This window comes from Mauremys reevesii, linkage group 2 (assembly GCF_016161935.1).
Source record: "Mauremys reevesii isolate NIE-2019 linkage group 2, ASM1616193v1, whole genome shotgun sequence".
Taxonomy (NCBI): Eukaryota; Metazoa; Chordata; order Testudines; family Geoemydidae; genus Mauremys; species Mauremys reevesii.
This window is the reverse complement of record NC_052624.1, coordinates 33,831,154-33,857,428: the sequence shown is the minus strand read 5'-3', so window position 1 is coordinate 33,857,428 and position 26,275 is coordinate 33,831,154. Positions and strand designations below refer to the sequence as shown.

The 26,275-nt window shown below is 44.6% G+C and overlaps 1 protein-coding gene across 2 annotated transcripts in view; it reads left to right on the top strand.

Annotated features, from left to right (window-relative positions):
* The first annotated feature begins 817 nt into the window (after positions 1–817).
* GAD2 (glutamate decarboxylase 2) overlaps positions 818–26,275 on the top strand; it is a 56,322-nt gene continuing 30,864 nt past the window's right edge. For both annotated transcript variants that reach the window (XM_039523758.1, XM_039523759.1), the window contains exons 1-7: positions 818–2,104; positions 2,816–2,875; positions 3,082–3,231; positions 4,506–4,739; positions 11,077–11,167; positions 12,038–12,150; positions 17,604–17,719. In XM_039523758.1, coding sequence (XP_039379692.1) covers positions 2,029–2,104; positions 2,816–2,875; positions 3,082–3,231; positions 4,506–4,739; positions 11,077–11,167; positions 12,038–12,150; positions 17,604–17,719 — 840 coding nt within the window. In that variant the 5' untranslated portion in view covers positions 818–2,028. The remainder of the gene's footprint in view (positions 2,105–2,815; positions 2,876–3,081; positions 3,232–4,505; positions 4,740–11,076; positions 11,168–12,037; positions 12,151–17,603; positions 17,720–26,275) is intronic.

The window sequence follows — 26,275 nt, the reverse complement described above, 5'->3', positions numbered from 1 at the left end:
CATAGATTATTAGGGTTGTAAGGGACCTCAGGAGATCATCTAGTCCAACCCCCTGCTCAAAGCAGGACCAATTCCCAACTAAATTGCTAAGTGGCCCCCTCAAGGATTGAGCTCACACCCCCGGGTTTAGCAGACCAAAGCTCAAACCACTGAGCTACCCCTCCCCCTGGGCACTGGCTTCCCCCCCAGCCCCTTCCACATGCAGGTTTTAAAGGAGGGGGACGAGGGAGTAGCTGCGCGGCCACCGCCGGGCTGGTTGGAGCGATTTCAGCAGCACCCGCGATTGCTCCTTGCGGGGCCGCTCCAGCACTTCCCCGGCGGGGCTGAGGGACGGTGATCCCCAGCACGGCCTGAGGGTTGCTCTGCTCCCCCAGGTGCGGGACGAGCCGCGGGACGCCGGGGCGGGCTGGTTCGCGTGTGGCTTTTAGACAGGCGGAGCCTGAGCCAAAGGCCCTTGCAGCCAAGCCCCACAGTGAACGTCTGGCTTCACTCCCGCCGTGCCCAGCCGCAGGGCCGGGACGTGTGGGGCCCCCTCCTCCCGCTGCCAGGCCCCACTCCTGGGACTCGGGCAGCTCCAGTCTCGGCGCCCCCTGCAGGCCTGCGAGGGCCGGAGGGCGTGGGGGATGCAGGCCTGGCGCTCGGCTCCCGCTACGTGCTGCTGCCCTTTGCTCTGGCCGGCTCCGCGGGCGGGCCCAGAGAATGGGGTGTGCGCCGAGTCTGAACCGATTTACCCCGGCGGCCTCTGCGTGGAGCCGAGCAGACAGACGGGGTGTGATGAACTGGAGCGAGACCGATCCACCTTCCAGATCATTGGCTTGGCTGGCGGCTACCCAGCTGATCTGGGGGTTGTCACCAAAGGGAGATGAATAGACACATCGGTCTGCAACCCGATGGCGTTTCTGGGCTAACAGAGCCGCTGATTAACAATCCCGCAGCCCGTGTCTCCGGCTATCGCCTCGCTGTGTGGCAGGCGCAGAAAAGGCTCACGTTGTAGCCGCTCTCCGGAGCCACACACAAAGGGCCGTGCATGTCCAGCTGCGTTTCCGTGACACTGGGGGCATGGGGCTGGGCCCGGCGTAAATGGATGAACTGAATCAGGGAGGCCTAGAAATAGCCCGAGGTTGGGTCTCTGTGTCTTTGGGCACATCCCCTCGGTGGCGGTGGAGGCCAGGCTGCGAGATCAGACCCGTGCCACGGACGCCAAAACATCAGCTCGCTCAGTCCCCTGCCCTCCGGCCTTGAATGAAATGTGATCCCCGTCAGGCCAGGGCCCCCGAGAGCCGGACATGCGTGGGATCGCCAGCCCGGGGACTCCCCCTAATCGGTTCCTCTGTGCTCCTCAGCTTGCCCCTGTGCCAGCCTCTAGCCTTCAAGTGCCTCCCTCGAGCTGCCGGGTCTTTCTCCCCAGTCCCCCCTGAAGCTACCTGGACACAGCTCGCGTGGGGCGCGCCCGGCTCCCGGAGCAAGCGTGGCTGTGCTAAGGACCTGGCAGGCGTCCCAGCAAGCCCAGCCTCCCCCGTCCCCGGGCCGGCCCCGCAGCTGAGCTCTGCACAGAGCCAGCGCGTGGCCAAGAGCAGCTCCCAGGCAGCAGCAGCAGCAGCAGCTCCAGGGGAGTCGTGACTCCGCGCACCGCCCTTCCCCCGCCCCAGGGCACCCGGGCGGGCCGAGGGCTCCAGCCGGATAAAAGCGGAGCCACAGTGACCCCCGTTTGGCCGAGAGACGCGCGGGGCTGGAGAGGGAGCGGATCGGCACCATGGAGAGCGCCTAGCGTCCCCGCCCCACTCCCTGCCCCACTTCCCGCGGCCAGCCCCGTCTCCCCGGCCCGCAGCCCGGCTGCTTCCAGCCTCCCTCTCTGCGGAGCCCCCAGGGAGCGGCAGGGCGCCGCTGCCTCTCTTGGCGCCGGCGCACGCTGCCTGGCGCTTGCACACGGGGACACTCGCACACGGGGACGCTCCCGCGCTGGGACTCTCCCTCCTACACAGCTCCTCGCAGCTCGCCGGCTCCTAGGCACTGCTGGCAGCTCCGCAGATGGCAACGCCAGGCTCCGGCTTTTGGTCCTTCGGCTCCGAGGAGGGCTCGGGGGACGCGGAGAACCCCGGCACAGGTAGGAGCGCGGAGCAGCGCTGGCTCCTCCACCAGCCGCAGGAAAGTTCCCAGCCCCGGCCCGGGATGGGCTCCCAGCGCTACCTGCGCCCCGCATCCCATTCCCTGCCTGCAGCCAAGCGGGCTGGAGACCGGCTGGCCAGTTCATCGCGGTCCGTCCTGACCAGCAACCGAGCGCACACTTGGATGCGGATGAGGCAACGAATAATCGCCTAGAGATACTCCAGACACCGCCCAGGGCAGCGCTGGCAAAGAGAAACGCAGCTGTCCCAGCTCGCCTCGGACTTCGCAAGGGACTCGGGACCCAGAGCTGGGTTGCAGGGCAGCTTCATTGTAAAGCCTTGGATCCAGCTAGAGCTGGACCAAGGTGCCGCAGGATTCTCCAGGGCAGGAAGGAGCGACGCCAACATAAACCTGAGTCTACTCCAGAGGGGCATTTACCTGGCTGGGGGGGTCTCTTTGGGGCGGGAGAGGAAGGCGAGAGGGAGGGGAAGGGTTGTGCTGTCTTGGGAGATATTAAGGAAGTTGTGTTCTGTGTTACCCGGGATGTGTTTGCTCTTCGAGTTCTGAAAGTTAGACAGGAGGGACAGTTCCCCCCCAGGCATCCAGCCTGGAGCAAGACCAGGACACCTGAGCCACGCCGTTTCTGAGATGACCCTACAGAAGGTATGGTACAGCCCGGATCATTTACACAGCCCTTTTTCTCTTCCAGCGAAAGCGTGGTGCCAGGCTGCCCAAAAGTTTACGGGAGGAATTGGAACCAAACTCTGCGGTAAGCGAGGGAAACCAGTGGTAGCAAATTGCATGAAAATGGGCAATAAGCAAAAAAGAATTCGCAGCCACCTGAGGGACCTTGGAGGGATTCTAAGTCCTTTTGTGCTGGCAGAGAGGGGTAGCGGATCGCGGCGGGGACTGCAGTCCAGTCCCTGTGTTTTAAGAGCTGATGTATTTAGGCTGCGTCTTTTGTGCCATTGTTAGCTTTGCTGTATGGGGATGGAGAAAAGCCCATGGAAACCGGGGCGAAGGAGGACCTCGGCTCAGCGGAGAAGACAGCGGCCTGTACCTGCAACAACAAGCCCTGTAGCTGCCAGAAAGCGGATATTAATTATGCATTTTTACACTCAACAGGTAACGGTACCGCGTGTGAGCTTAAAAGTAGGCATGGAAAGCCATTCCTCCGACTTCTCAGCTGCTGGGCTTTCTCAGCCCACCCTAACCCTAGGGGCAGATCTCTCATACACACAAGGGGTGGAGACCCACAGACGAGCTAAATGATAGAAATTGTCAGGACTATTCTAGCACAGCATGACTGCACGAAGGAAGGTTTGGGATGGGGCTATATGGACAGCACAGAAATTGGGATTATCTATATAGATATGTGTCCGTGTAAACGCAATATTGCTCAATATTGCTCCGCAATCGGGTCTGTCTGGGCTTGCTGTGCAATGGCTCTGCCGTTAAAGCCGAGGGGGTGTACACTCAGAAGAAGGGTTTCCCTGTGGGATAGGCTAGATGACAAACTTTTCTAAAACACCAGTAAGATATTCGGACTGGCTTGGCCTCTAAGCTGCGCTGCCCGAGGAAGACTGACGGCAGCTTTTGTTGAGAAATACGAAGCCAGCCGGGCTCACGATTTTTAATTCCAGACATTCTTGCCATATTAATGAATGAACAGCTCAGTCTTTCTGCTCCAGTAGATACCCCAGACCCCAAGGGGGATGTGCTGGTGAGAAATGGTCCCATTCGAACCACCAGCTCCGCAGGGTTCCCTTCTCCTGGCCCGTGGGGTCAATGGACAGCAAGCAGCCTTGATAATCTCCTACATATTTAACCGCTACAGGGCTACAAAGATACAGTCACAAGAAATAGGGGTTTCCTGCACAATTCGGTTTAAATAAAGATACAAATATAAATAAATAAACATGAATAAATCAGAGCATAACGTATTGTTTCACGGAAAGGCATTCAAGCATCACTAAGGTATTGCAACCCTCCCATTTAACCAAACACAAAGAAGCTATTTTATTGTGATGCTCTTCTGGGTCTTCCACTTGTGTCATTTACAGTACAGGTATTTACCTATTTTTCCCTGAAACTCTTTTCGTTCTTTCTTTTTCTTTTTTCTTTCTTTTTTCCAATGTTTTTAAAATCGGCCATAAAATGCATTTTTCCACACACATTTCTAGTTAACAATGAATTTAGAGCTTGACCTATCTCCTAGAAAAACATATTTTTGAAATGAGGTCTCCTCGGGTTGCTTAACAAATTAAAAACCCCGATCCTCCGCTCATTGAAGCCAATAGAAAAGCCCCAAAGTCAGTGAGGGCGAGATTGTGTCAAAAATCTGTACATTAAATTAAACAATAAACTGGAGCTGACATTTCATGTAATTCCCCCCTCAGATCTTCTGCCGGCGTGCAATGGGGAAATAACAACTCTGTCTTTCCTACAAGATGTTATGGATATTTTGCTTCAGTATGTGGTGAAAAGTTTTGATAGATCAACAAAGGTTATTGATTTCCATTACCCAAATGAGCTTCTTCAGGAATATAATTGGGAACTGGCAGATCAACCACAGACCTTGGAAGAAATTTTGTTGAACTGCAGAACAACTCTAAAATATGCAATCAAAACAGGTAACAGGCATGCTGAGATTCTAGTATGTGTGATTTTTTTTACTGTGTTTTAACATGTCACTTGCTGATCCTTGGAAAGTCCGGTGAAGCGGGGATAGAATATTACCCTGTGTGGCTTCAAGCAGTTATTGTAATTTGTAAATACATAACAGTAGATGAAAGACAGAAAACTATTTCTTGGCGCTCTTAATATTTTCCTACGTGAAATGTACAGTGTTACAGTATAAATACAACAATATACATTCTTCCTGATTGAAATGAATTGTCCCTGTCAATGGTGGAACCTGTATATATCAATCGCTACGAAAATAGCATTCTCCCACCCCTGTGGCTCTTTTCGCACTTAATTTTTACATCGAGCACATTTTGGGCCCCCGTCTTCCATTCTTTACGCTCTTCCATCCTAACCCGCTAATGGGGACCAAATTCCGCGCTCTGTTATAGCGGTATGAATTCGGAGATAAACAAATGTAAACCCAAATTTACACCGACGTAACAGAATCCACTCCCTGCAGTCCCCCCAATGAGTGCTCAGTTCACAAGGAATGCAGGATAGGGCCCCTGAAGCAGAGCTCTTCTAAGAAGAAAGTGTTACCGTTGACTGGTGGGGTGGGGAGAAAAGAAGCAATTAATTTGTCAACTAAAATTGCCATAAGAACCACACTAATAGAAGTTCTGAGCAGACAGCTGTGTGTTGAAGCGATGTTATTTATACAAGAGGCCACCAACTCTCCTGTGTGCCAAGCGGATCGAGAGCTGGTGCTTCGGCTTTGCATCACATAGCCCTGGCTTTGACTTCCACATCTCCACACAGTCTAAAAAGGCTGGGTGCAGAGAATGAACAATCCCTTTTTCCCGGAGAACGCGATCTGGCTGCCCACTCCTGGGCTCCGTGTAAAAATAGGAGAATCTGGCGCAATGGAACGCAGAAAACATGGTTTTTCCCACTGGATTCTAAGCATGAAAAATAGGAGCTTGTTTAATGGCTATTTTTGTTATTGTCATGACCAAAAAATATTCCAGTTAGTTCTGATCTGTCCAGAGACAGCACCATTTGTCCCTGCTCATGTCGTTATCTCCACTTAGGCAACCTGCCACATGAAAATGATATTCTCAGTGATACTAAACAGAATTCAGCAAATTCTAGTGTGGACCCAGCTAATTAACTTCCCACGGAATAAACAGAAAACTGAGGCTGCCTTTAGCCTCTCTTATACTGTTATTTAAAAGAACCATTTGTAGAGAAAACAAGGGTTCGAGAAGCTCCCACTGGCATTTGAATTGCTGGGGAAATATTTTTTTAATAGTATAAATCCTTTCAAAATGTGGGTCCAAAAATCTGAAGGAGACGATAATGTGATGTGCCTATCGGCTGTGCAGACTGCGGGAAACACGGCTGGTAGCCTTTTAACAAATCGGATGGAGTGGAATAGACCCGATCCTGATCCACTGGAGTCTTTGGCAAAACCCCCAGTGACTTCAAAGGGACAGGGTCGGTCCGGTGTTTTTACTGTTTGATTCTGATGTTACCAAAGCTTCCCAAAAAATATCCGGGCAACATACATAGGAAATCATTGAAGTAGTTGTGGAACTCCTGGTCTGGTGTCGCAATATGGCATAGGAAACCACTGTTTAACTGGTTTCGATCAAACACTTGAACACGATTCAGCTAGGATTTGTTAGGCTCGCTCTACTAGTATACAGGTGCAATTTGCATTACGCTTCAGTGCATATCGACGCAATAAAATTACTGTGAAGTGTACATATACAATTCCTTCAAAATAATGTTACTCTTTCCGTTGTGCCATAGAAATGTGGGGAAATTTCCCCATTTGTAGTTAAAATATACAGAAGAATTATACTTAAAATTACATTTTAAAAGTTCAAATGACTGCAATGACCATTTAAAAAATTAAAACATTTATTTGTTTATTTATTTTAAATAAAGCTGTTTGCTAGGGCTTCTTTTAGTTTCACCCAGCAAGTGGTCAGGCTAGTACCCTGGTTGTAGAAGAAAACGGGACCAAGAGAATGCAACTCCAGACACCCTCTGAGTGTGATTGTATCCCCCTGATATGATTCATTGGCTCCGGGCTATCCATGTCCGCTCAGTATCGCTAATCGGGAGTGTAGTACCCTCTGGGTTCTTCCAAAATGTCAGGCATGGCAAAGCAGCCGCAAGAAACTGGCAGTCGGATTTCGTTTGCACGTTTCACGTATACATGCCTGTATTATTACCTGTCTCGTTTGAATAGTAATGCTATTTAGCCTCGTAAAACAATTGTCATTTCGCTGCTATTAGGAGGCTTCTTGCTACGAATCTCAGGCTGGCTCTACGTTTACACCAAAGCCCTTTCCCCCGTGTGATGTACTTTGAGTTGTGCGACGAAATCGTTGCAGTTGCGGGTGAAAGGGTCGCTGTGCCATGAATACAGGATGTAAGTAGCGAGTCTGACCGCAATATGCGGTGTGAGGCAAATACACAAGGCACGGCAGGGTTGGAAACACTGTAACTTTCTGGAGCTTTTTGTCACGACTGTTGTGGCAACGGTCCAGCACCACAGCTAAACATCGCCCGTATGCAGCTCTACACGCAATAGACAAAGGCACCGGGCATCCGCCCAGAATTACGAAAAAGCGCCTGTGTCAAACAGACGGGGGGAGTCCGACCAAAGAACGTGCTTTGCTCCGTTCAGGTTTTCGGGGGAGTGTCTAGATGAGGGCAAGTCAGTTAGACTGAGGCTCGGTTCACCCTCCGAACGGGATCCCGAGACGTCTGCCCAGCAGCCCCTTGCTGAGCCTCGGAGCTCATCTGCTCAGCTAGAGAGACCATTTTCTGCAGCAGGAACGCCTGCCTGCCTCCCTCCAGCCCCGCACTTCCCGTGTGCTAGCTCAATAGAGGGGTTAAGGCTGGATCTCTAACCAGAGGAGCCGGGTATTTTAGCAGCAGCCGCCGCCGCTTAGTAGAGAGGGTTCTGAGCTGCTGGGTGAATTTAGAATCTGATCCTCGAGAAATCACCCTGAAGCAGCCTTCGGATCTTTAGCTAAGCAGAGTAGATGTGCTTGTGCATGTGCTTGCTAAGGGCTCAGAGGAAACAATTGGTAATAACAGCAAAGTCCTGTGGCACCTTATAGACTAACAGACCTATTGGAGCATGAGCTTTCCTGGGGGAAAGCTTGGTAATAAACAATTTAATTGATTAATTAAGCCTCCTATTCTGCAGCCGGATCCGGTTTCCCAGGCTTTATTCCTGAGGCCTATCTTCTCCAGTTGTTTACTCTATCGGTTGATTATCAATATTAAAAATTCACTGTGTATTGCTTAATTGCGATTGGTTAGATATGTCACGTGGTATTTTCCCCTGCTTCTTGACTGGATAAGTGCGTCGGTACAGGTGCGTCTGATCCAAATTCTTATGTTTGTTCAATTAAAATTCAGCTTCTGGGAATACTGGTGTATGTAGCGTTGCAATTCAATTTCCAGAGTTTGCTGGAGTTTTAAAAGTAATGGAGATTCCAGACAGTGAGCAGACTAAGAACTAGTGTTTGTCCAGCATTGCTTTTGGTCGGTGCTATTTGCTAGTTAGCAGGTAGTAAATACAAAAGGTTCATGAAGGTAGCCAGAGCAGGTTGATTTACAAAGCAGAATGACTACCAATGGCTCTGTGTGTGTGTCTGTATTAGGCAACAGAAGACTGTAAATAAATAACAGAGAATGCAAAGGGTGAAAGTGCTGTCCGCTGGGGCTATCAGTGCTCTGTTGTTATATTGCTTGCTCTGACTCTGGCTCATGTGTTACCATGGGCACATCACTTACATCAGTTTGTCCATCTGTAAGATGAGGATAGTACTGGGGCTTCCCGATTTCACAGGTGTGCTTTGCAGCTTGATTAGTGTCTTTATCATGCATTGAGCTCCTTGGGTGACAGAGAAATATGTCCAAATTATCTATTTTTAAGTTAATAAATCCAGCAGACAGTGGTATTCCCTTGTTTCCCCTTGAACCCACCCCAGATTCGGATTACTTACAGTCCCCTCTTTCAGTTAGTTTCAAAACAATGTTGATAGCCATGCATTGAGGTAGGAGAGCACTATTCTACTGCTTTTTACTAATGCCTCAAGCAAGATCTGCTTATATGGTCAAGGTTTAAATGACACTAGAATTTATTTCGGCCATCCAATAGGGTGAAAGAACTGTACAGTCTCTCTAGGACCTTAAGCAGTCCCAATAATGGAGAAATACAAGCATCTATGATTAGAGTCAGATTATCTCCTCTCCTGTCACATAAGTGGAGAGCAGGGCCCAAATTTTGCTGAAGCGATGGCAAGTGAAAGCATCATTCTCCCTGCTTCCTTTGCTCTGAGGACATCCCTGTGAGAAGGCTGTATATATGCAGGACTCTGTGGTTTCGAAGGGAGTGTGGGTGAGCCAGCACCAGGTAGAGCTGGGGAAGAACCTGTCTCTGCAGCATCACCCCCATGAAAACATGTGGGAATTTCCCCAGGTCCCCCAGTAAGGCTAGCCCTGTCAGTACAGCTTACAGAACATCCTGTTCCACACTGTCCAACATCGACAAAGGCAGGGGTTGTTTGGCCCAGCTGTGGATGAGGAAAGTGTTGAGCACATTGTTCCTCAGGGAGCTGTGCTGTTATGGGAGACTGGAGGTAGGGATTGGCAGGAGACACTGGGCTCTAAAGAAATGCACCAGAACTCTGTTTTCCCCCAGGATTTTGCCATAGACTCCCAGCTGGACCTCCAGGAGTTTTCCCAGACTTTCTGTCAGTTTTCCTGAGGGAGGAGATGATTTGACCCTTAATTGTTGAAAGCTACCAGAGAATATCACATCTTCGGGGAGGCTGGAATTCACTTGCTGGCGGAGAGCCTGAGCAAGGTCCTCCCACATGGCTGAATATCTGTGGAATCCTTGTGTGGCTGGAGCAGTATAGCCATGCAAGCCATAGTGGGAAGTTCCGAAGCCCCCTGAGCATTAGTGGAATAGGCTCTGTGCCAGCTTCAAAGATAGAGGGAAGCATTGGTGATTGACCAGAGAAAGGGGTCAAGAATCTGTGCTTATTCTGTACCAGTGGTCAGCAATCCTTGCATAGAAGGTGTGGGCTGCTATGTCCCTGGATTATGGGATGGGGGGAATTGGATTTTGTTTCCAACTCTCAACCCAGGCTTACTTCCAGCCACAAAGCCCAATTACTCAGCCTTTGTGTGCTGCGAGCTGGGGGCAGGTGAGTAATTCTCGGCACAATTCTTTTAGCCATGTGTATGTGCCTGATAACAGATCACGAGAGACTAGGAGACACGTTTTCTCTTGGTTTTTGTTTGCATTTCCTCAATCGCCGTGCTGTATTTTATCTTTCCCATGCGGTCAGTACCAGTCTGCAGTCCTTGGGTTAGGACAGGTATTTTCTAAGAAGGAACACTTTCCTTTGAATGAGATGATATTTACGTAATTGTTAATCTTTCAAAATTCTTGCTGGTAACAAAGCCATGTAACTCTAAACAGGGGGGCAGGACATGACTAGTCAAGTGAACTCTAATGAGTTATTTGTATTCCCAGTTTTAATAGCTCTGGGCATATTTTTGAAATATAATATCTGACAGGAAGTTAGAAAAATCCAGAAGTCAGCAAGAGAAACCTTGTAAATGGACTACCCAGCCCACGGAATATATTTTCACACATCATTCTGACATAGCTGCAATGTTCCCTTTCGTCAGGTTTATTTAAAATCACAATTATTTATAATTGTATTCTGACAGTGGAGAAATGACAAATATTACCACAGTCCATGCCATATTTGCACAATCATCAGCCTCTGAGTCATGTTCAAAGCAGTCAGCAAAGTGTTCCATTTTCTCATTTTGCCCTGTCTTTTATAATCATTAGCCATTCATCACTGATGTTGTTATGAGCAGTGGCAAGCACCTCAGATGGTGTGTTGTGCCTTTCAAATGGAGCCCAAGCAAAAGCACAGTCAGTGACAACATGCGACACACATGCAGCGGCGAATAGCTATTTTAGTGCAGCAACGTCATGCTAATTTTCAATACAAATGGCAAGAGCTTGTAATTCCAGTACAATATAATTTCAGTACAAATGATAGATCTTATAATTCCTACCTCTACTTCATTGTTCCTGTTTTACTTATTTTGAAATAAGGAAGGGGAAAATAATCTCCCCATTACAAAAGATCTGTTGTTGTTTGTTTCACACATTGATGATGCTTTTCCATTGTGTAAAAATCCTGAGATAAATACACCAATCAGTACTAAGCAATTTCATTCTGCTTCATCAGACTTCTGATACATTTTTTCCATTTTATGCAGGGCATCCTAGATATTTCAATCAACTTTCAACTGGACTGGACATGGTTGGATTAGCTGCAGACTGGCTGACTTCAACAGCAAATACTAATATGTAAGTAGCCAAATTTGCCACTATCGTTACCTAGGTTAATTTTAAAATTAGATTCTGCAGTATTTGCTGTAGCTGTAGGTAAAAGAAAGCCTTTTATGTGAAACTAGCAGGAAAAACATTTGTCTGCCTTTTAAATTTTAATACAGACATCATGTTATTTTAAAACTGCTTTGTATGTTGTCTCCCATAAAAAAAATGCATCGCATAAATAAAATGACAGCTCTGATAAAATTCCTGCAAGTGAAGGGGAAAATATTTTTGTGTTTTGCATACATAGATACGTAAAATGTGAAATGGAGACACAAACAGATGCTGTTAGATAAATAGACTTGCTGACAAAAGAACGTGACCTTGCAATCCTTACTCATGTGGGTTAGTGCCATTGGTTTCAGTGGGACTATCCAGGTGGCGAAGGCTGCAGGATCAGACCCAAAGTTTATTTGTAAGGCTCCTGGCCTACGAAGTGTTGTATGCACATCTTGCTTTATGCACCGTGTCTCATTGACTTCCATGAGACTACATTTGCATGTGAAGTGAAGGGCCTTGTTCTGGTCAATCGCTCTTGAATACATTGTAATAATGTGAGCCCCTGTCCTGCAGGAAGCTGAGCAAGCTCCACTCCTGCTAAAGTCAGTGGGAACGGAGTCCTCGGCACCTCACAGGAGTGGGGTTGAAAACATTTAAACTTCAAGGCAGAAAGAAAGTAATCAAATATACTGCAAAATATAGTTCTCTGCACTGTACACTATACCGTATCTATACATAATAGAGATTCAGGGTTTGACAATGGAAACAATTGTGTAGATATTTTAAGTTGTAAATTAATGTTTTAAATAAAAAGAATAAAATATGGCCATTACTACATTTCAGGTTCACCTATGAAATTGCTCCCGTGTTTGTACTTTTGGAATATGTCACGCTAAGGAAAATGAGAGAAATGATTGGCTGGCCAGGGGGCTGTGGCGATGGGATATTTTCACCTGGTATATGATATTTCAAGCTTTCTTTGTGTTTCAGACTATACTATGACAGACCTCATAACTAATCTAGCTAAAGAGTCAATACAATGAAATCCACAGTTTCAAGAGGTCACTCACTAATAACAACCGCTGTCCTCTGTTGGATAAAAGTACTGCATATTTATGAAATTCAGGGATGTGATTATTAGGGATTTTAATGTCTGTCACTGTTGAATACTCCCTTCAAGCGAATTGTGCTGCATTATGAACAGCAGTAGTAGTGCATGGAAAACATAATCAGAAGAGACATTTGCCCTGCAGTTCTGCTATGGTCCTACTTTCTTATGGATTACATAAAATAAAAGACTATAGTGTTAATAATGAGACAGAGAAACACTCCAATGCCCTCCATCATTACAGTAGAAATTTAAGTGAGCAGGAAAATGTATCATCCCTATCAGTAAATACAAAGCCTGGCCAAGATCCTGCAAAGCCTTATGTATGTGAATAATTTTACACGGGTGAGTTGTCCTATTGAGTTCCATGGGACTTCTCATGTGAGTAGTTATTCAAGTGTGCAAGTGCTTGCAGGATCAGAGCCCTAGCTTCTTCAAGGCAAATCAATAAGTCAAGAAATGAGTATGATTACCTATAGAGGAATCATTGTCAGTGCCAAGCACTGTTTCCATGAGACATCTGATTTTTTAGCATGCCATTTAATCTTTTGCATTACACTCTTCTTCACTTCCCATTTTACTCTGAAACTTTATTAGTTAAAATTACTTATGTATTTATCTCCCAAAGCCACAGAAACTATCCAGAAAAGGGACAAAGATTAGCACTGTATGGATTACCTTTGTCAATTTCACAGCAACAGAATGACCTCTGTGGGAGGAATCTGTTCTGGAAGGAAAGGTTCAGTGGTCTCACAGGGGGAAAAAAGGATGTTTTGACTATCACCTGATGAGTAGACTGCACAGCTAATCATCACAGGTACTTCTGAGCCCTCCACGTACACTGAGTGTGAAGTTCATTCCTGTGCAGAGGACCAGTGCGAAGTCCACATCACATGCCACTCAAGGGGGCTTAAGCAGGCTCATGGGCCTTGTTCTGGCCCTTTGCACAGGGGTGAATTTTAAACATAGTGAGAGCAGGAAATGTATATTACTTATTATTAATGAGCATTTAAATAGCACTATATGAACCTGACCTCATTCCTACTGAAGCAGGGGGAGTTTTGTTCCATAATGCACAGGAACCTGCTGCTGTTCATGGGCATTACTGTGCCTGCTCACAGCCAAAGCACTTCACATTCAGAATGTGAAAACCAGAAAGGGGTTAAGTAGGCAAACTGCAGTGCGATCAGCAATCGTGTACAGATCCTTCATTACACTAGCAACACTTTCCTTCTCCTGACATAAGGAGGGAGGACTGGATTGTGCCTTGCTGAAAATCAATATTATACACGGCTCGATAGCTGTTTGTAGACCATGGGTCAAATTCAGCCTGGACTATGTTGGTTCAATTCCCATGGAAATCTCTGGACCAAATCAACTGTAGTGTAAATTACATGTTGGATGTTAAGGTGGTCAGAGAATGAGCATAAGTGTTAAAGTTGTGTAGCTTGCACTGATTTGACATTCAGTGGGTTAGCAAAGCAAGTGTAACATTCAGCAATGGCAACTGAGGTGGATTAGCAATCAACAAGAGGGCATTGTTGTTCTTATTCATTGTTTGTATCATGGTAGTAGTGCCTGGAGGCTCCAATCAAGCTCGTGGCCTTGTTGTATGAGGCACTGTGCAACACACAGTGAGAGAAAAGTCCCTGCCCCAAATATCTAACAATCTAAATAGCAAAGACAGACAAAGAATGAGAGGGGAAACAGAGGCACGGAGCAGTGAAGTGACTTACCCAAAATCATATAGCAGGTCTTTAGCAAAGTTGAGAACAGAAGGCCATTAGACAATGCTGCTTCCTCTAAGACAAGCAAAGATAAGATGAAGGAAAGGGAATCTACAGCCAGGTACCACTTAAACCCCTCACATCTATTTTCTGACCAACTTTATACTCAATGTGCAACTTACACCATTGTTTATATCACATCTGAATGTGTCTCACTGGCTCTAAAAGCTTCCTCTAGATTAGAGGATTTCACCATATCATGGTGCCATACTAGTTAACAGTATGTCCTACTAACTAGTTGTATTCTGCTACTCTAGGTTTTGTTTGTGGGGTGCTCATTGTTTCTGTTTTGCATACAATCCCTTCTTATACACCTGAGACATACTGTATAGTTGTGTTTGTCTTTTAGCGAATTGCTCTCCACACAGCACTACTAATCAGGAGGTGGCACTCAGAAAAATGCTGCCTCTTAGGCAGTTATTGAGGCTGCGTGTACAGTGTTTGCATTCACAATTAGAGCTGGCCAGGAATTTTTTGATGAAATATTTCTGCATTAGTCAACATTGAGTAGTCAAAACCAAAACTGTGGGAAAGGATCAGTATTGATGAATTTCCTGTTTTGAGAAATAATTGGAATAAAGTTTTGTAATTGTCAAAACAGGACATTTCAACATTTTCAGAACAAAAAGTTTCATTTTTCAATGTGAAACAATGTTTTGTTTTAAAACTTTAGTTAATTTACATTAAAAAAATTAAAATGTAAAAGGTCAAAACTGAAAAGAAAAATTTCAGTTGATCCGATCTAATTTTTTTTCAGATGATCTGATCTCAAAATGTTTTAAGATTTCACCTTTTTTTTTTCTTTTTTTCCTGATTCTGGATGGAAAATTTTTTGAAATCTCAGAAATTCTTGTGGGGTGGGAAAACCGTTTCCCACCAAGCTTTTAATCACAACTAATAAAACAACTTTATAGAGTCTAAAGACTTTAATTGTTCAAACTACATGATGGAGCAGCCCTGTTGGAGTGCAAAGAAACCTAGTACAGAAAAGAGGATTAATAGCAACACTGCTTGGACAGTACAAGCCAGTGGACAGGGCAGTACTGATGTGGATGGTAATTAGGCATATCCTTATTGCTAGATTAAAAGAGTGGCACATTTAGGTAGAGGGCCTGTTTCAGTTATGAAGTCTGGTAGGTGGTTATATGAGGTGGAGTGACCCACAAAACATACACCCAATGGGAGAAAACCTGGCCCTGTTGAAGTCAGTGGAAGTGTTGTCATTGATTTCAGTGGGGCCAGGATTTCACCAGATGGGTCAAATTTGGTAAATATGCCATTGAGCCACAGAAATGAGGCAGCATCCCTATGTATAGCTCTCCTATGTTCAGAATAGGAATCTTCCTTCCCTGTGCAGAAGAGAAGCTAGCTTCAGGGGAAACGGAGGAGTTGTGTGTAGGGGCTCCACAATCACTGGTTTTATGGAGTGCACATATACACACTGGTCATCTGGAATGTAGTCCTGTATCATTCATATATGATTTCTGATCAGAGCAGATTACTTGTTTATACTGTAATTCACACTTCTTAAGAAGCAGTAGCTACTGTGCCAGATCTGCTTGTTTTGGCAATAGTCAAAACCATCTTTGTCTTTTTCTCTATGTCAGGGTACTGTACCATTCCCTTTTAGTTCTAATCCCTGCATCTCCAAATGAAAGAATAGTCTTTATATAAAGCTCTCAGTGCTGTGAAGAAAAATCTCTAACTCTATCCATTCTCTGCAATTGACCGTATACAGACCTGATTTTGACCTGTACTTTTGCAGGTGTCTTTGGCACCCACAATTAATTATGGGCATAAAAATGTGTCTGTAAAAATGAGAGCCTAGGTTGAGGCCCATTAATAAATGTAATTCTAAATGGCTAAACAATTAATGGAGTGATAGAAACAGTCCATTGATGTAGGAACTCCTACATTCTAAACTTGGTGTTGACACTAATTCCATTTGTTGCCTTACACAAGTCATTTAGACAAAATTTCAAAAACTCAGATGCCTTAATTTAGGCATCTAATTCTACAGTTAGGCAACTGAATACTTTAGGGATGTAAATTTGGCCTTAACCTCACTGCTTCAATTTCTTCATTTGTAGCAATAAGCATTAAAATACCTACACACCTCACAAGGAGTTGTGAAGAATAAATCACTTGCAAGCCTGCTTCTGCTCTCACACCAGTTTTACACTGGTGCAACTCCATTGACTTCAGTGGAGCTAATCTTAATTTACATCAGTGCAAGAGAGATCAGAATGAAATTCACTGCTTATAAAGACTGAAGATTAGTCTTAATTTAAAGAAAAACCCTGAACCAGAGTACCAGTTAGAAAGGGAGATACAAGCACCATTCTTGGCATACAGTGGAATAGTATACATTACTCCATGTTCACTGTAACAAAAAGAAAAAGCCAAAACAATGCAAAATTTACCAGACCAGAGCCTCAGCTGGTGTAATGTGATGTAACTCCACTGACGTCAATGGAATAACACTGATTTATACTTGCTTACAATCTGGTCCACCATTTTTAAACCTAACACATAACAATTAAGCAGATACAGAATTATTGTAAAACCTGCACCCGGGGTGCTTTATATCCCATAGAAACAATGGGTTGCTAGGCTATATCCAGATCTTACTGATCTTATTGATTGCTGAACCTCAGGTCCATTTTACCGAGCTTTTAAAAAGGAAAGAAACTTCAGAGCACCCTTTTACTGTGTTTTTTGTGTCTAAATTGTTTAATTTAAGTATTAGCAGCTGAATTATATAGATCAAAACATAGTACAGGTCTAGACTAGGTGAATCAATCTGACACTTGAAACTGATATTTTTAATCAATGTATGAAAGTGATTTTGATACACTATTGTTAGAGAAATTTAATCCTTCCCCATCTCCCAACCCCACTGCAGGGCAGGGTTGATAATAGATTTTAAAATAAAAGGAACAATTGTTGGACTGATGTCCTTTTTTTTTTTTTTTCTGGTTGCCCTAATGCTTTGACCTGGTGGTATATCCAGGACACCAGATTTGGGACAGATGCTGGAGTCTTTGAGGGCAGAGAGTATGTCACTCATGTGCCACATGGCAATTTTCCCTGTGGTGGTTTACATGTTGAAAGAGGCCCTTTGCCTTCTCACACATGGGGTCAGAGCATCACATAAGAATACAAATTAGGAGCATGTGCGATTGTTCTTAGGACAGAGAAGGATATGTTTGGGGAATGTGGGGAAGTGGCATCCAGGAATGGGGAGAGGGCAGAAACCCCATGAACCCCATTCTGGCCACCTTAACTTTTCACATGCGTCCTTGCCTTGGGGCATGGGAGGGGTGTTAATAGATCCATTTGGTCTATCCTCTCCTGCCCCCCAACCCCTGATTAGAGGAACAATGAGCAAGAACCATTCACGTACCCTTGCCTATGAACTTGAGTTGGAAAAACTGTAACAAGAGTGTAGTTTGTACTAAAATGATGTTAATAATGCATAGAAAAAATAACAGTGTATTACTGTGGACTCCAGGTGGTGCCATATCTAACATGTATGCTATGTTGATTGCACGTTTCAAGATGTTCCCAGAAGTCAAAGAGAAAGGAATGGCAGCTATTCCCAGGCTGGTTGCCTTCACCTCAGAGCATGTATGTGTTTCTATTTTATCCAGTTTATTAAACTTGCTTTTGTTAATTAAACCAGGACAGAAAGAATACCTGAGCAAGGGATTTGTAGCTACCTGGCTTCATTTCTGTTATACTCTCACTGGGAATAAAAAGGGGGTGGTTTCTTGTTACATGAAGGGATATACTGGATGCTTGATGCTGAAATGCATGATATTCTAAAGCAAGGTCTATAAATCACTGTGTCTTTCTGGCTTTCACTTAGATCTGTGTAAATCTTAGTGTGAAATCCAGTGTGAGAGAGCTCCAAATCAGGCTCTGTAACCCTCTGGCAGTGATTTCTCTGTTTATATCGCTCTAATGGAAATAGCAAATCTCTGTAAATCCAAACATCAGTAGCTGACACTGTTCCTACTGTAATTTAATAACAATCTGATAACATACATGAAGACAGTAATATTTAAATGCTATACAAGCAGTAGAATAAATATCAGATCTATGCTTGCTGCTGAATATGGGGGGTAGGTTGACTTTATCATTGATTTATCACCATGAACCAAACCCTGAGTCCAGCTTCTTTGGCAATAAGGGTTTCATATGCCCTAGACACTTGAATAAACTGGCTGTGCACTTAGCTGACCAGTGCTAGGATGAGGGGAGGTGGCTTCACGCATAGGATAGTGTGTGGGGGTGGGGGGAACACAACTGCCCAATGAGTGGGAGATGTAGTGAGTCTCCCACTCCAGTCTCTTCCCATGGTGGAATTTGCTTGGCTTTAGGGCTGTATTACCCTCCCCATGTAGGGGAAGAGGGTGGAAAGAGAAAACAGGGCCAGGCTTCATGCTCCCCCTCTAAATTTCCCTCCAGCTGACTGCTTTCAGCCAAGGAGGAACCTTTGCCTGCTAGAGCATCAGCAGAGGCACTGCACATGCTCAGTGCCTCCCCAGGCAGCATCCTCAAAGACCTCACTGCCATATGTGGCAATGTGAACGGTCAAAGTTGGGGTGTCCATGGCTGGGAAGGATGAAGGTTAAGTGGCCTCAAAGCTACTATATGGGTGTCTGCAGGGAAGGTCCCTTTCAGGATCTGTGTTCGCTCCCGTGTCTGCAGAGACTAGACAGTCCTGCAGGTTCCACACTTCAGAGCAGCTGGGCTAAGAATTTGGCCCCACAGCAATCAGAGAGAAAAATAATCCATAAAATAATAATGACTATCCAAAAAGGTCATGCGGTACCGGATACATAATCAATAGAAGACCAGAAACCCTGCAAATGCTTACAAACAAGGTTGTTTAAAATAATATTTCCCTCTGGTCACTATGTAATCTAACAATAGTTCATAGAACTGGAACAGTGCACAACGAATCAAATCTTACTATCATTCTGAAAATAATGAAATGAGTCTTAACATCATTGAGATTTCATGCTAAGGGGCAGGAATATTGCTACTTAAAGTGACTAAAATGTATTTCAAAGTCAAGTGTGTTGTCAAGGCCACAGTATGTAATACAATCCCTGAGACCTGATACTTATATTCATTAAATGGTATTAAATTACAGTTATTGCCCCTTCCACAAAACAGCTGCAAAAACACTGATAACAATGCAGAATCCCAGTTTCCAGGGATCAAACTACCCTGTGAACTATAGTTTCCCACAGAATATCCAATAGTATGTAGGCCCTTTAGGATATTGCTTGACGAAACTGAGTTATTTGTGTCCTCTAACCCTTACACAAAGCTTGCAGGTTTGGGTGCTTTATTTATTTATTTTAAAGTATAATAGAAACTGTTCCAGAAATGTCATAGTCCCAGCAGCATAATCCTATTTAGAATAGAAGTGTTGTTCAGAATCAGAACTGACAGGGGGATTTTTGGATGTCAGTTAGCACACCCAACTGGCCTTCTTGTCCATGTAATACGATTCAACCTGATGTTAGCTTCTCTCTGATTCAGCAACATGCCATTACCAAGCAGTGTTACTACAAGGCGAGCATTCCATACACTTTGCATTATCAGCCTCTCTTTGTGTTTATGATGGAACAGTGAACCCAGGTGTAAAATTGCTGCATATCTTTAGGTGAATAAAGATGGTGTGTCAGGGGAAAAGTAAAAATCCAACAGGAGCAAATCCAAGACAATAATATCAGCACAATATCAGAATCCGTTCTCATTTTCAGCTATGTAAATTTGGAATCCCTCCATTGCTACATTCTTGGAGTTACTCCACATTTACACTGAAATCACAGTCTGGCCCCTTGAGCCAATGAATGTTCAGCCATCTAGTGTATGCTTCAGTTAGAAGAGCCTTTGTATTCTGTACAATATTATGATGTGCCTCTGACTCTGCATCACTTCTATTCCAGCCCACCATTTAGGACACTGCTATAGCTAACCTACAACTCTATGGGTCAAATTCAGCCCTGGTATAGCTCCATTAAGATGCACTTGCTTACACTAGGGCTAAATGTAATGTTATATGTGTACTGGCCCAGCTTTCTAGAGCCAAATGCTGATCTCATTTGCGCTAGATGCGGAGTAACTCCCTTCAAGTCAATGATGCTGGTTTGAGTCTGGTGTCAGAGAGAGCAGACTTTGTAAACGGATCCTTCATAGGTAAAACTCATGGCTGTCACCCATTATATTCCATTTTATATAACTTTGAAAACCCAATGAAAGTCCAAGACTTGGAGCCACTTCCTTGGTCCCATTACGTCTGCTTTGGGCTGTTCTGGCAATGAAGAGCAGACTGAACACTGCTTTAAGTGTTAGCTAAGGTGTTTCCTTACATAGTATAGGGAGCATTGCATAGGCTAAGGGAAGGGGGGATGCCCAGAACACCTTTGTGCTGCATCAATTCCCATGTGCCAGAACAATCCCCTGGGTCCTTGCCATTTGGCACAACATAGAGTAGCCCTGTGGTTTCTAGAAATTGCTCCTTGGGACTGGACTGTCACCTCAGGATCAGGTTCTTCCCATCCCCCAACCCGCTCTAAGCTGAACTGGACATCAAATGCCTGGTCCTGTAGATCTGGTCCCAGGTGTATATTTGGTGCACACTCCAAAGCAAATTGTTACTGTTCTCATTTTGCACATGGGTCCGTATTGCCTCGCAGTTGCACCTTATACTGTAACTTTGGGCCAAATTCACTTTTCAGTTACACACGTTTAAATGCAAAACTTTTGATCTGAAATCACTGGGCTCTGAATACAAAAAAATAAAAAGTTACAGCGAAAAAAACCCAAGTTAATGGTATTTCCCATTATTCAACCAAATAGTAGAAGGATAAAGAAATCAGATGCTAAAGATAAACACCTATTGCATGGGGGCAGAGCTCACCTCGTGCTCCAAATAGTCAAATTTGTAGGTTTGTAGGAGTCATGGAATTTTCTGTCACATACTTGGGAGCAACCCATGTGGTTATAGCCCTAATTACATCCATTAATTGTAATGAGGACCAAAGTTCGCACTGTAATGAAAACCCTAGGGATGGAGCTGTTCAAAACATTTTCTACTAAATGCTTTTTTTTTTGTGCTGAAAAATGATGCCTTATCAAAGCTGAAACACTTGGCAGCATTCTAGCAATTTTGACAAAGCTTTTGCCAGAGGTGCAAAATGGTCACTTCCACCTTTTTGATCCAAAAATGGACATTTTGATACAATTTTGTTTCACAAAAACATTCTAAAAGCTTTGGTTTCATTCCAGTGTAATGAAAACAAATGTCCAAATCTCAAATATTGTCATGAAATGGAATTGTTGTTCTTCACCCAGCTCTGCCTAGGAGATAGTTTTCCAGGCCCTGCCCCCCAAGATGAGGCTCCCAGAGGTAACATGTACATGATGGTGTTTTTAGGGAGAGATTTGAGGATACTGGAGACTAGGGTTTTCATTTGGTGCCCTACAGTATGAAGTTATTCCTAACAGGGATAGTTTCTCCACTAAATCCGTGGCAGAGTAGTGACTCCTCTAATCATGCAGAGGAAACGGGCAGAGGTTCTATTTTCCACCAGCTAAAGAAAAGTAGCTTTGTTCCCAACATAGAAATTGAGATCATTTTAACTCTCTGACTGGCATTTCTTTTTTGATTACCTCATACACAAGGATTCGAAAAGTTGGTGGGCTTGACTGAGGAATAACTCCATTTAAATCAATGGATTTACATCGTATACCAGCACAGAGTCCAACTGAAGTAAACAGGGCTCCATATGGACATAGGAATCCGCTCATACTCAGATCACATTGCAGGATTGGGGCCTTCCTGCCAACAGCTTCAGCTTTGATTGCTTGGTTTCATTTTAAGACCTGTACAATTTTTCTCTTGGGGCATTCCACAAGTAAACCAAAGCCTTGGACTTTGTTGCATGAGGAAGGCTGTGTGCAAATAAATTGTTTGAAATGTAAACGGTAGAAACATTTGCATGTCAGGCAGAGACACAGAATTATGACAACTTATTCTCCCCTAACGTTAACAAAATACCTGCTAACCTTCTAGCAGCAGCAAATATAACACCACACAAAGACACATATCTGACTTCAGCGTGTTTAGAACATTTACGTGACTATACCCAGCATGCACATACACTGGGAGGATTCCATTTCGATAGATAATTGCAATAAATGCTACGGGTTACTATTAGACATTTACAGTGAGTCACCCTGGTGCAGAGAGCCCACGTAGGGCCCTCCACACCATTTAAACCCTGGGTGGAACTGCAGAGGGCAGCGTCTTCATACCCTTTGTGCCATGTAGGGTGTCTCCAGCAAATAGGCTAAGGTGGAGAAATTGTAGGGGATGAGGCCCCACACTTACACAGGAGCCACATCCCAGAGTCTCTACGTAGAGATCACAGAGGGACAATGACACTCTTCTATCTGATAGGCTGTTCAGCCTGCCCAGAGTCTGGCAGTTAATTCCCCACCCAGTTAATTCCCTTCACAAAGCTTATTTATGAATTTCCCCCTAACTAGAATAGACATGAGCACTGGGGATCACAACATTATAAGTTTTTTTTTCTTCTGTTTCGGACATCCCTAATTAGGAGGTAATGATTTATTAAGCCATAAAATATGCCAGAAGATTTAATGTCATAATCATCTATATATTAAAGCAGAGATCATGTAAGATAAGAATAGGTCACCATATAGTTAAGTGTCACCAAAATTGTTAATGTACCTTTAAATCTAATTAGCAGAATGATTTCAATTCTTCATTTTTTGGAAAGGCCTGATTCTCTCATTAACGGCCCTGTAATAAATTTGTATCGTGCTTCCCACACTACAAAGTTCAATATAAAAAAAAAGGGCACAAAAGATGATGGAGACAAACAAAGTTATTCCAAACAGCCTAAGAAATGTTAGAAAGAGGAAAGAATCTCCTAGCTGAACAAGCCCATTTTACGTTGGGTAATAATCTACCCTAATAACTTAGCATTAATAGTACTTTACCCTTCCTGCTTTTCACCATTACATTTAAAATGCTTCCCTTTCAAGAAACAAATCTAGGTTTCTCTTGAACCCTTCTTCGCTCAGCTTTAATCCCTTGCTGGCATAAAACATAAGTATCTCATACATCTGGAATCCCGGGTGAAGCTATCTCAAAGTCGGTCACCTGGGAGAAATAACTTCAGCTTCTTCAGTTTTTCCTTGTAACCTCAGTTCTTCAGGCCTGGGGTTATCTTTGTTTCCCTCCATAACACTTTCTGGAAGGCAGGGCTTTTCTTCCTGTTAATGGGGTGTCACGCCAAAGTGAGCAGTGTGCTCTGTCAGCCCATTCCCGGATACAGCACACTTCCTCACCTCATGTCCAGCCAGCTCCACTGCCCAGGGGTATAGGGAGGGTGAAAGCACTCTCTCTTCACCACCTTCCTAACTCATATTTTCTCAGAGGGGCGTATCAGGCCTTCAGCCCCTGCTCTCCCCAGCCCATGACAGAACCCAAGATCTGGATAGCTTCTCCATTACCACATGGATAGGGGTGGGGCTCACTCCCTTTTCCCTTCATGGCCACACAGAACCCAACAACACTCTAACTCAATGCTAACATAATGAGACTTAATTTCTCACCGACCGGGTTCTGCCCCTGCCAACTAAATATGTTTAACCTTTTGGTTATCTTGTTCACCCCTCTGTCAAAGCAGGACTGTTCCCCCAAACCGATCTGTCCACTATATTCTTGAGTGCTTTGAGCAGTTTAGTTTTAATTTACCCAAGTGACCAAGCTTCCACCCCTTCCCTGGGGAGATTAGTCTGTAGATCAGTAGTCTTCATTGTTAGGAAAGTTTTCCTAATACTCTGACTAGCTTTCTCTTTGCTCATTTTCATCCCATCACTTCTAATTAGAGCATCCAAAACAGTTCCTTCAAACACTAGTAGACCAACAAGAATGAAACAGCAATTGTGCACTTATATTTGTATATACAAATTGAGCAACTGCATATACAAATGAGGATTTGGAAGTTTAATTGCAGTTGCATTTTTGTGTATAAGCCTCTAGCCTGATTTCCCCCCCACACACACACTGTTTATCCCTAAAGCACTTTTGTTCCTTATCTCTGAAGTCCCTTCAATTTGTAAGCAACTTTCAGACAAGTGAGATGCCCAGAGCTGCATACACTTTTCTAGGTTCAGTTTCACTTGCGCTGTCAGCCTTGAAAAAGGGACAGCTAGGCTTGGCTATATTCCAGAGGTTGCTTTTGAGCATATGGGCTTAATTTTCTTCCTAGTGGTAATCCACACAAGTCAATGTTCCCTCTTTTATGGCATTCCGAAAGATTTTATTTTCTACTAGATAGAAGAGTTACGGGAGCAATTCCATTTTACCCAGTGTAGAACAAGGAGCCAAATTCATCCTTTCTGTAATGCCATTGACTTTAAAGCCAATGAATTACATTTAATGCCACTTCTTCAGTTCTTTAGCCTTTTCCTATATAACCGATATATTATATTATATAACATATAGGTGTCTTTTCACATAACACACATGTAACGTATATGTAGGTATATAACTGGATGGATGAAATCAAAGATTTTCTTAAATTGGTAATGTAATTGCTGGCTTTAGGAACTGTTAAGGAACTACCAGTATTTTGACACCCTTACAGTTCCCTTCTAATCTGTGTAAAGATCAACAGAATCTTCCTGTGCTCAGGATTTTGTGCTAAGGTTCATTGTGTCAATAGCCTCTTAGTGGATTCCCAGCTGCATTATCACAGGGCTCTATGGCTGGAGTGCACATGACCGCATTGCCTTAAGAGAGGTGCTGGGGAGACTGCTTCAGTGAAAACAACCCTTCCCGGTGCTGCTCCTGCCACATGGGCAGAAGGAGGAAACTGCTTCCTCTGGTCAGCCAGGGCACAACCTCCTCCCTGCTTCCAAGGGGCTGCTGCGAACCTGCAATGGGTGCACTTGTGCAATTGCACAAGGGATGGAAAGCAGCTTGTTGTTCCACTCTTGTGAGGCTGTGCCTGAAGCACCCACAATCCAGCCCTAAATCAAAAGTGGATCCATGAATCTTCAGGAATAAAGCTCACCCTTTACTGACCTAACGAAGAACATTCGGGTGTGTTTCTTAACATGCACATTAAGGATTGCATGAAAAAGAGTACAGAATTGTGACAGAGAGGGGTCCAATGCGGAGCAGAACTCTGGTATGTTTACTGGATCGAACACCATTTACCCTTTCACGAAAGAGACGACAGAACTGTGGGAAAGAACATGCATGACTTGCGTAACTCAGTTCAGCTGTGGTTGTGACAAGCCAGACCATGGCAGTGTATAGCGTTGCATTACATGCAAACATCTATTCTTAGAACACTTAAGGCCTGAGCCTGGAAGATGCTGAGTGCCTTTGGGAGGTACTGAGCACCTTCAACTCCCACTGAAGTCAGCATTTACACACTTGGTTCCTGGGTCCCAATTCAGCCAAACTATTCATCAGACCACTTAAGCATGTGCTAAACTTCAAGCATGTACTTCAGTCTCATTAAAGTCAATAGGAGTTATACAGATGCTTAACTTTAAGAACATACTTAAGTGGTTTGCTGAATAGGGATGGTTTGCTGAACTGGGGACCTAGAGCACAGATTACAGGACTGGAAAATGTAATACATGATTTTGGCATAGCTGACCAGTGTGCAGTGATGGTATATTGCAGTCACATACCACAGGGGAAGTTTCATCAATTAGTTTAACCAAGAAATATTATTACATCATTAGGAATATAGGCCTGCCATGAGCTGTATAGACCCCAGGTGGACTGGCAACCCAGGAATTAATGCAGGAACTGCCAGCTAGTTATGTTTGGCAGCCTCACTGCAGCTCGGAGAATAAAAGAGCTGAGAAGCAGAGGAGTGGGGCAGCTGCCAGAGGAGCCAGGCAGCTGCCAGAGGAGCCAGCAGTCCAGAGAAAGGAGGTTCTGCCAGCAAGCTGGTGAGACGCTGCCCCAGAGTGACAACAACCCAAAGAAGGGATGACCCGAGCCACAGGCTGCAGAAGCCTACAGAACCGAGGGAGGTAGGAAGGAGCTCAGGGTACAGCAGGAGAATTGATAAGAACTGATCCTACCTACCTACCTCTGAACAG